General features: G+C 35.2%; 1 protein-coding gene across 11 annotated transcripts in view; it reads left to right on the forward strand.

Moving 5' to 3' along the window:
* MIA2 (MIA SH3 domain ER export factor 2) overlaps positions 1–7,320 on the forward strand; it is an 88,640-nt gene extending 81,320 nt beyond the window's left edge. For 10 of the 11 annotated variants that reach the window (XM_065906983.1, XM_065906985.1, XM_065906984.1 and 7 more), the window contains 4 exons: positions 868–990; positions 4,939–4,997; positions 5,652–5,886; positions 6,991–7,320. In XM_065906983.1, the coding sequence (XP_065763055.1) occupies positions 868–990; positions 4,939–4,997; positions 5,652–5,886; positions 6,991–7,157 (584 nt within the window). In that variant the 3' untranslated portion in view covers positions 7,158–7,320. Of the gene's footprint in view, positions 1–867; positions 991–4,938; positions 4,998–5,651; positions 5,887–6,990 lie in introns of those variants that run through there. The other variant, XR_010659208.1, reaches the window with a different exon arrangement.
* Positions 7,321–10,876: the final 3,556 nt, after the last annotated feature.

The raw sequence follows: 10,876 nt of genomic DNA on the forward strand, positions 1-10,876 counted from the left end.
ATATAGAAAGAGTGGACCAATGGCTACCAGGGGTTGGGGATGGGGAAATGGGCAGATGCTGGTCATGTTCTCTACTATATTTTTGAAGATTGGCAAAAGTAAGCTTAATCAAAGTCTACCATCACCTAACAGATGAGATAGACTACCTATATTTTTTCAAGAATGATGAGTTCCACAAGGATCCATGAATTATTACCATTTTGTCTTCATAAATGACAAAGGAGGCTGACTGTAGAAGTACTTGAGTCAGAGTCTGTGCCTAAATTTGTGTCTGCCCAGATGTCCTTAATCTGAGCATTGTGAACCTACCATTCATCTGTTGAGTCAGAGATTTTTCCCTTTAGTTTTGGAGGGATGCTAAATTCTAAAATATTGAAGTTATTGAAGATTTGATTACTTGATGACCTCACTGATACTATTTCTGCTCTGGTGACCCATTTCTTTTATCATCAGTTCTGCTAAATTTCTTTCTATGTTTACAGCATATTCTGTCTTTTCTTTGTTTACTAGTACCTAGCTCCTCGAAGCCTTTTTTTGATTTATTGATGTATTCACTTCCTTCCACTATTATTAAAATTAAAGTTAAATCTATCTATAAATATATATATATAACTAAATTCTGTTCATATATTCTGATGTACATGTAGTAGCGGAAACTTTCAAACTCCAAGGTATCATCATATTTGTGTTAACTAAAAAGCAAAATTATTGCCTTAAGTGTGTAGTTTTCCTAAAATTGTTTACTATCGTCTACCAAGAATATGTGTCAAAGTCTTTTAGAGAGCAAAATTCTATGTTCAATGTATTAAATTTAAGGAAACTTGATTTTTATCTTTAATGAAGATATTTTAAAAACATGTTTTCTAGGCCAGCCATATCCTGATCCAGTTCTTCTTCCACAAAGGCAAGATAGATTTTATTCTAATTCTGGTAGACTTTCTGGACCAGCAGAACTCAGAAGTTTTAATATGCCTTCTTTGGATAAAACAGGTAAGAAATATTCTGGGTATATATGTGTTTTTTAGTAATGATGGCATACTAAAGAACTGGAAGCTGCATAAAGAACTAATATAATTGTGATTTCTGCTTAGCTCTTAAGGTCACAATTTCTTTCCTGGGAACTTCCTGGTTTTATGTTTCTTGCTATTTTGTGCACATCCATGGCATCTGCACATGCGTCGGTGGTTGTTTTGGGCACTAGTGCAATGACTTTATTCTGTGTACCTATCATGGTAAATTTTACTGTGTTCCATGATTAATTTTCTAGTTTTTCCAGTCCACTTACATAAATCCTGTGTAGTAATCAGAGAAATTAGGCTGTGTGAATGATATGTGAAAATCAGAGAAATAATTTGAGTGCATGTTCTGTTGATGGGTTAATCAGTTACCTTGTTTACATTTTTCATGCTTAGGTAGATTTAACATTTACTGAGCAACCAACAATTTGTCTTGGGCTCATTTTCTTAAACCACCTCATAGCAACCCATTGAAATTGGGAATTACATACACCCAATGTATTTTAGAAGTACATAACAAAAGATTAAAAGTAGAAAATGAAAGTTTATGGGTAAAAAATTTCCTCAGGAAAGGGTATATATTTTAGGAGAGGGAAATTATCCAGTTGGAATATGTATTATTCTGGAAAATCATTCTTCTTTGAATATTAAGCAAAGAAGGAGACCTGTGGCCTGGTTTTCTGTTATTATAATTATTTCTGTTTGGTGTTTGAAATTGTTTTCCCCCATTAAGTCAAACTTAATGTGAATGAAAGTATGTGTGATTAAACATCTATTCCTAAACTAATGCTATTTAAAATTTTTCACAGTTTTGTTCATTTTTTTTGCAATTGAACATTATTCAATTTAGCAAATAATTTTTATGTTCTTTCACTTTAGAGGGTACACTGCATGACATGGTAGACTATAACTATATAGTAAGGTGCAGTTTTTAGCTCTAAGGAGCTAATAATTACTAATAGAGGAGAAAGACAGATATTTATGCTTGACTGATACTAGCCAGGATGATAAGTCCCATTAGACAGTATGTTAGGTTCACAGAAAGTGAAAACGCCCATATAGTTGAAGGATCAGGGAAACCTCTTTGAAAGAGGTGGCATTTGAGCTGCTTTTGAGGAAATTTGAAAATTTAGTTAAAAGGTAAAGGTCTGTGCCAGTAATAATGAAGAGTATAAGCAAAAATAAAGAAAAGAGCATGAGTTATTGATGGATAATGCCTGTAAAACTGACATATGAATCCCTTGATCTTATGAGGTTTAAATGAGTTAATGTGTGTGGAAGTATTTTGTAAGCTGAAAAATTTCTATATCTGTGTAATGTTTTGTTATTGGTTTATCAGTGTATGGTGTTTACATGAAGGAAAGTGGTGTGAAATGGTGGAAATACATTAAGTAACACTAGTGCTCATTAAACATTTATTGAATGAAATGAATGACCTCATTTCATCTTTACAATAAACCTGTAGAGTAGATACTATTACCCTTATTTTACAGATGAAGAAATCAAGGCTCAAAAAAGGTGCTAAAGAGCTTAGGTAGGAAGTGTTAGAGCTAGGATTTGATACCCTGTCTGACACCAGAGCCATGGTCTTGATCCTTAGGCTTTACTGAAATGAGAGGATGGTGGATCAGTTTAGTGCCTCAGCCCTGCCATCGATGCACTAAATGTCTATAGACTGTTTACCGTTTGACAGGCACTGTGGTAGCTGCTATGTTTCACCGGTGAATAGGAGGTCAGCATTCCTTATGCCTGTGGTCTGCAGGCAATTGCACTATATAGTGACAAAAGTAACAAGTGCAAAATGTTATGGGAGCTTATGGGCCACGAGCCACTAACCTAGATGAGAGGTGGTGATGTTTTGAATGTGGGGTTGTCGAGAAAGTCTTTTTGGAGAAAATGATGTATAAGCTGAGAATTAAAGGAGGAATTAGCTGGGCAAGAATGATGTTTGATAATGTTCTGGGAGGAGAGAATAGCATATTTAAAGACACAGGTAGGAATGCCTTGTAAATGTGGCTGCAACATGGAGTGGAAGTCAGAATATTGAAACAAGTAGTGTAGAAGTAAGCAGTGCATAGTTTTCAAGGCCTTGCAAACCTGTTCAGAAATTTTGGACCTACTTGTGGGATAATGGGAACATGTTAAAGGATTTTAAATGGAGAATAATCAGATCAGACCTGCATTTTGGAGAAATTATTCTGGTTGTGTTACGGGGAATAGATTAGAGGGAGTGGTTGAGATTGGAGAGAGGGTAACTTTTTAGAAGATTGTGACAGAAATCTACATGGATGATGGTGGTGACTTAGCTGAGCAGACAGAGAGATGTGAAGAGACACAGAGATAATATAATTGGGAGGACTTCAGATTGAACGGAATGAGGGAGGAGGGAGAGTCTTGGCTGATGCTCGGGTTCTTGGCTAAGGCATGTGGGGCTGGGGCCATTCATTGTTCAGAGACAAGGAGCAAGAAGCAGTATGATGTTTGACGGGAAATATTTTAAGTTAACTTTGAACTTAGCTGCTCCTATGATACAACTGCAAGGCTATTCAAGTAGGCACTTCAAGCTCGGAAGTCCTGGGGGAAATATATAGATCTGACTTAAACATCTGGAAGTTCAGTAGTAGTATACATTAAATTAGAGCTGTAGAATGGGTAAAATTTCTCAAGGAGAGGATGAGAGGAGAGGAGGCTGAGGGCGGAACTCTGAAGAGACCACCCCTGAGGAGTCATGGGGCCCACGGAGGAGACTGAGAAGGAGAGCTAGGAAGGAGAGAGAGAAGGTGCCCTCCCGGAAGGTGAAGGCGGAGAGGAGTGAAGGAGGGGGGGAGTAGTCAACTACGTGAGAAATCACAAAAAATAAGAACTGAAAGTTCTATTTTAATTGAGAGGAAAAAAAAGACATTTTATCTTGGGGGATATAATTTCAGGGAAACAGTGTATGCTGCACATAGATTGAGTACAATTGAGAGACAAAATGGGAGGAATTCTGAATAATATATATAGAAAAACTTTTTTTGAAGAAGAAGAACTTTTGACTGTGAAGGGGAACGATAGCTGTAAGGGGGTTCTCTTTTTCTTTATAATTTTAAAATAGTAGTTGGGAGAGACCTGTCGATAGGATGGGTCTAGCAGAAAGGGTGGAGGGAGGAAGCAGAATGGAAGATCCCAGCGGAAGCTCAAGGCAGGGGACTCTTGAGTACAGAATCAGGCTCTTAGATTGTCTAGAAGAATCCTAGGCAGGTGAAAGATGGCCAATAGGATAAAGACACTAGTGACTGGCTGTTAGCAATGGAGTCTCCGAGATCAGCTAATTAGGGAGGGAAATGAAGAAAGGAGGAAACTGAGAGATCAGAGGACTGGAAGCTTCAGTGATACCCAAGGATAAGTATAGTGAGAGTAATGAAATGAAAAGGCTGGGAGGGGACAGGCAGTTGTAGTCCGAGAGAGGGTTGTTTAAATTTATGTTCTCAGAGCCTGTGCAATTCTTGATGATAAAGCCCAGACATATTTATTTAGAAACAGTGGCTAATTCAGTTGCTAGTCTATGTCATGTGATGGAGGAATAAGGAAGGAAAAATGAGAGAGAAGGGAGGAAGAAAGGAAAGGAAAGGAAGACAGGAGGAAAGAAGCTGGGGAGAGGGAGAGGAATGCTGTCTGCTGGAAGCTTCCTTAGTGATGCAGCTTGTAGGATTGTCTAGGCACGTGGTGGGGAAACCACAAACATACACCTTGACAGAACTCCGAGTCTGCCGAAAGCTCCACGGACCCCGAGCTGTCCTTGTGGCTCTAATACAGGATACTGGTGTCAAGCTGGCTTATGTGCCGGCAAGGGGAGTAGGGATATCAATGTCCTTTGTGATCTGAAGCTGTAAGAATGGTGTGATAAACCAAGTATTTTTCATGGTTTAACTTTTATTTTTAGATGGGCCAGTATCTTCAGAAATGGAATCCAGTAGAAATGAAAGCAAAGATGATCTTGGTGTAAGTATTCAAAGTGGAATTGTATCCATGTATTCAGGATCTTTCTAATCTCTTGGTTTACTAGAATAGTAATTTAGCCAGCATCTGGTTTTTTGATTAAAAGCTGCTGCTTTCTTTTTGACAAATGTACTTCATGCTTTGCATTATAGCTATTTCCTTTTTGGATTGTACCCCATGGTGATAAAGTACAATGTACAGACTCAAGGCTTGATTTAGTTTGTATAGTTGAACAAGAATTTGAATTCCCTCTTGGACTTTTATTTTAAATCTAGGACTATTTTAAAGTATGTTTTTTGTTTACTGGCTTACAATCTTGGTTTTTGGTCACCTTGAAAATACTAACTTAAGCATTTTTTTTTAGTATATGCTTGATAAAAGAATGTATATTTTGGTACTCGAGCTATTCTCATGTTTTATTTTTAGTTGGGCAATTACTTTGTTGGTTAACACTGTTTTCTGTTGAGTTAATAAAATATTAATGATAGCTAAAATCCATCTGATGTAAAAAACGGAATCTTTCTTTGGAGCCTTTTACGGTATCATAGACTGCTTTCTGCCTAGGTGCTTAGATACCTTCTTCTAAGCCTAAGCTTATAAGGAAGGCTATTGCAAACTTTGCTATTGCAGTGACTGCTGTATGTCAATTTGTTGTAGAATTTAAATGTTCCTGATTCATCTCTTCCCATTGAAAATGAAGCAACTAGACCTGGTTTTGTTCCTCCACCTCGTCCTCCAGTCAGAGTTCCATTGTTTCCCATGGATACAAGGGGTCCTTTCATAAGAAGAGGGCCTCCTTTTCCTCCACCTCCTCCAGGAAGCATGTATGGAGCTCCTCGAGATTATTTTCCACCAAGGGATTTCCCTGGCCCACCACCTCCGCCATTCGCAAGTATGCTTCATAAATGTTATATATGTCTTATAGAGTAGATCAGAAACATTAATTTTACTTTCTATTCATGTAGTAATACAATGGAGGAAAATTTTTCTCATCATCTGTAAGTATACCATTATTTTTCCAAATTGGGAAGATTGCCAGCCATCAGTAATGAGGTCTTATCAGTAATGAGGCTTCAACTTGATTCATCTTAATAGATGTAGAATTACTTGTGTGTCAGTAATCAAGAAAATCATTGGCTTTTTGCAACAGTCTTATGTTAAGACTAAAACTATTTGTATCTTATTAGACAGAAATTGGGTACTATGTCAATTAGTAAAAATAATTACAGTTTATATTTTTGCATTAAAATGACTGACTAAAGTATTTTAGAAAATCTTTTAAAATCCTTTTTCATAAATAGCTCCCATGTAATCCTACTTATTTAAAACCTAGAATGTGTTTATCATCATGTTTGGACTAATTGTTGAATTTATTAAAATTCCTCATAGCCTCACATTTGAGAAAAGAAATGATTATTGCTTTTATGACTAATTTCCATTTAGAACTACAGGTTTCAGTAGGATAAATACATGGTTAACAAATACCAGGAAAAAGCCTATCATTTGCCTGATAGAGTCATTCCTTCCCTCATTCCTCCTCTTTTTAAAGTTTAGAGTGAACTAAAATGAATTTTATTTGAAGAATTTCAAGACAGTTTTTGATATAACTGTAAATATTTTAGGATACTGTCAAATTAGATTTGGGAATTACTGATCTTAATTTTAAATCTGGTGAAAATTACATTACATGAAAGCTTTTTTGAGTTACTCTATTTTGAAATAGTTCTTCTCCTTTTTAAAAAGTGTTAAGATGTTAGATTCTCATAGGACAAAAACCTGCAGCTAAAATTAGTGATATTCCCTTTAATCACGTGTAGTTGAAGAGCATATGTTTTTCTCAGTGTTTTAAGAATTCATTTGTTAAATCAGGTAATTATTCTGGTGTCATCTTTCGAGAATAAAGATAGGTACTAGATGTTATAAGCTAATGATTTATTGGGGCCACAGTGCAGGTGCTGAAAGTTAAAACCTGTCTTTTACCAATCTCTTTGAACAGTGAGAAATGTCTATCCACCAAGAGGTTTTCCTCATTATCTTCTCCCGAGAGCTGGATTTTTCCCCCCACCCCCACATCCTGAAAGTAGAAGTGAGTTCCCATTAGGGCTGATTCCACCTTCAAATGAGCCTACTACTGAGCATCCAGAGCCACCGCAAGAAACTTGACCATATTGTTGGTCTCTCTTCAAAAGTGATTTTGACTTCTCTCTCATTTTCAGTTTAAGTAACTGCTGTTACTTAAGTGAGTATACTTTTGCTCAAATTGAAGCTTAATGGAATTATAATTCTCAGGATAGTATTTTGTAAATAAAGATGATTTAAATATGAATCTTATGAGTAAATTATTTCCATTTTATTTTGTGCTAGATGGTATAATTATTTTAATTTAATTCATCCACTATAACATAAACAATAAAGAGAGTTTTATATATGTAATCTTGCAGTTGGGGATATTTTAAACTCCAAAGGCTGTGCGTCTTTATGCCAAGAACTGTATTTACTATGGTTGCAGACAAATGTGAAAGTAACTTTATGCCAAATTAAATAAATTTTGATTGCTTTAAAGACTTGATTGGCATTGATAATAATAAAATCAGCTAGTTTTTTCATAAATGTGGCTCCATTAGTTAGTTTTTTTTTTACTTCTACCAATGGCTTTGAGGCTAAAAATAATACTTTGGATCTTTCGTATTCAGTTATCTTAACCAAAACTGTGCCCTTTTCTTATAAATAGACATGAATGACCCAGTGCAAAAAGTTAATACACTTAAATATCATATTTTAAAACCAGGATATTGTCTAATGGCAAATTTCAGAATTTGAATATTCTTAGTTAATTCACTGATTTCCTGTACAGCTTTATTTTTTTTCTTGTTTTTCTCTTCATTTGTAAGATATTTACTGTTTTTAGTGGGGAAATGTTGATATTTACTCTACGATAGCTGTATTGAGGCAGTGTGTCATTTTGAGCTTTGAGCTCAGTATCTTTAGAATGTCTCTGTAACTCGGGTTTGTATTCTGTTGTTAGTCATCTTACACATTAATATGATTATGAAAGGAAAGGCAATTAAGTATAGCTAATATTACACTATTTATATTGAAAAGTTGATTGGTTTCAGTTGTTTACTTGGGTTTTTTCCTTCAGTGCCTAGAGACTGAAGATTAAATATTCTTGAACAAAGCAGTGATGCATTATAATTAGAACACTTCATACCAGCATTCCCCCAGATGTTCTTTGAAATGCTGTTCTTGTGAAGCATTTACACTCTGTCTTCATTCTTACCCCTGCCATAGAAAAAGGCTAAAAAGAAAGGCTCCATGTTAAATGCTTGGATAAAATAATAAGTAGAATGAGGACCAAAAAGCATCATTATATTCAGTATTAAAAGGCAGCCTTCAGTAGGAAATAAGGAATATATTTTTTTTTAGAGATGGAAAGGGAAAGAAGGGAAATGTAAAAGGAGTAATGTGGAATGTTCTAATCAAGTAAATAAAATTTTTTTGCCCTGGGGTAGGAAAGACTTGCCTTGGCTTAAGACAGGAGAGAGGAGAAAGCAAATCAAATATAACAGAGAGAATGGTAATAAACCAAGAAGACAGATGAGAGCATGGTGGAAGGCAGGAGACTTGATATGGGCTGAGTGGTCTAAAATACTTTGGGATTCCAGAATAAAGAAACATAATTAGTTTAAAAATACATTTTATTAAGGTAATATAAACAACTGGGAATAAATCAAATAGTAGGATTTAAGGATCAATTTCAAGTTTTCCCCATTTATTCCTTATGCCCAGTTATACATTCTAGATATTTTCTCCTTTAATTTTTTTTTTCCTTTATAATTCTGGTGATTTTAGAATTTTAGAAGATATACATATAATCTATGAACTTACATTTATTAATTTGTATGTGTATTGATTCCTTGAGATGAAAAATTGGGACTTAATGCACTTGTACTATTCTCATCCCTGTTTTCCTTTCTTCTTCATGTTTGATATTTATCCCAGTTAAAGTTTTCTATTGTTGCTTTTGCAATTTTTAATGTATTTAAACCTCTATTAGTATATCTCTTTTTTAAGTTATTTATTTTTGGTCATGCTGGGTCTTTGTTGTTATGTGGGCTTTTCTCTATATTTTAGGTGTATCCCTAAAGAATTATCCTTTCTCCCCTGTCCCAAGTACCCTGTTTTATAGGGTTGCTATGAGAACTACATAAAATACATTATTGTGAAGTAGTTAAAAATATGCTTGGTACACAGTAAATATTCACTTTCTATCAGTCATGATATTTCTTAGCTAATAACTGTGTTTCTTAGAAAATTTCACTTAAGTATTTCTTGATTAAAATCCATTCTTTTAAACACAAATATTTATTTTAACCATCTTATGTGAAAAGATTTCCAAGATATTATTAAGTGTTTTATTAACTCACTACAGAGATATTTTGAATATATTTTTATATTGTTTCAGAGTCATGGCATTTATCATTACAGTGTATTTAAAGCTTGTTATGGGGTTGTTTAGGTCTATTTCAAGTTTCTTCACAATGACTTAAGATTAGTTATATTCTTTTTTGAGGATTGTAAACTTCTGCCTTCCACAGTCATTTATTCTCTCCACTTCTAATCTACTGGAGACAAAGAAACAAACAGACTTACTAGAACTATGCTGAACATAAGAACAAATGAAAAAAAAAAAAAAGAACAAATGAGCTGGAAGGAAACAAGTGGCTCTACTGAATTTGATGCCTTTTAGTAGCTAATAATCTCCCACAAACCATTTATATTTACTTGTGGATTCTTGGCCATACTCCAAATAGCTGAGGTTGTTTTCTGTAACAATTAGGTAAAGAATACTCCTTTACCTAGAGAGCAAATGTAACATTTGCCTTAATTTTTTTCAAGAAAAAAAAAAATTCCAGATACAGTTGTCCTCATGTTATAGAGGTAAGTACTCTTGTGAAAAGAGAGTGAATTTTTTTTTGTTTTTCCAGTTAAATGTGTTTATGTATAGTATATAGGTTTATTTTTCCTGCCTTTCAAAAATGTACATCAATAATGTTTTTATATATACACACACACACACACACACACACACATATCGTTTAGAAGTTGCCTTTTTTTTACCTCAACATTATTTGGAGATCCATCATGTTAATAAATGGAGGTCAGGTTAGTTCATTCTGACCACTGTGTGGTATTCCACTGTGTGGCTTTGCCAGAGTAACTCTATTCTGTTATTAATGGTCATTAGGTTGCTGCTGATTTTTCATTGTAAATAATGTGGAAATAAGCCTGTTAATATTTCTTGTCACAGAAGCTATAGTTTTCAAACTGGGGTACACCCCCTGAGGGGCTTCCCTGGTGGTAAAGAATCTGCCTGCCAATGCAGGAGACACAGGTTTAATTCTTGGGTCAGGAAGACGCTTTGAAGGAATGACAACCCACTCTATCATTCTTGCCTAGGAAATCCCACGGGGGGAGAGAGGGACCTGGCGGTCTACAATCCACGGGGTGACAAGAGTCAGACGCGACTTAGTGACTAAACCCCACCACCAGCCCCCCAGAGTATAGGAAACAATTTCCAAATGTTAATGCGGGTATGCCTCTAGGAAAATTCACAGAATTCACCTTCCATCTGTATACTGCTTAACTGCTCTTCTGCCTAGAAAGAACTTGTGAACAAGTTCAGGTTCTCCTTTTCTTTTCTTCATTTTGCAGGTAACCCTTCTCCCATGTATAAAATGAGCACATACCTTTAACCTTCTAGTCTTATGATGATGCATCAAACTAAGGTGTGTAAACCTTTGGAGCTAAAGGCAGTTTGAGATATTGGTGTCAGTGATGAGAAAGTGAATAATTAATGATTGTTTTCAACTGTTGACCTA

The sequence above is a fragment of the Muntiacus reevesi genome, chromosome 15, assembly GCF_963930625.1.
Source record: "Muntiacus reevesi chromosome 15, mMunRee1.1, whole genome shotgun sequence".
In the NCBI taxonomy this organism is placed as follows: Eukaryota; Metazoa; Chordata; class Mammalia; order Artiodactyla; family Cervidae; genus Muntiacus; species Muntiacus reevesi.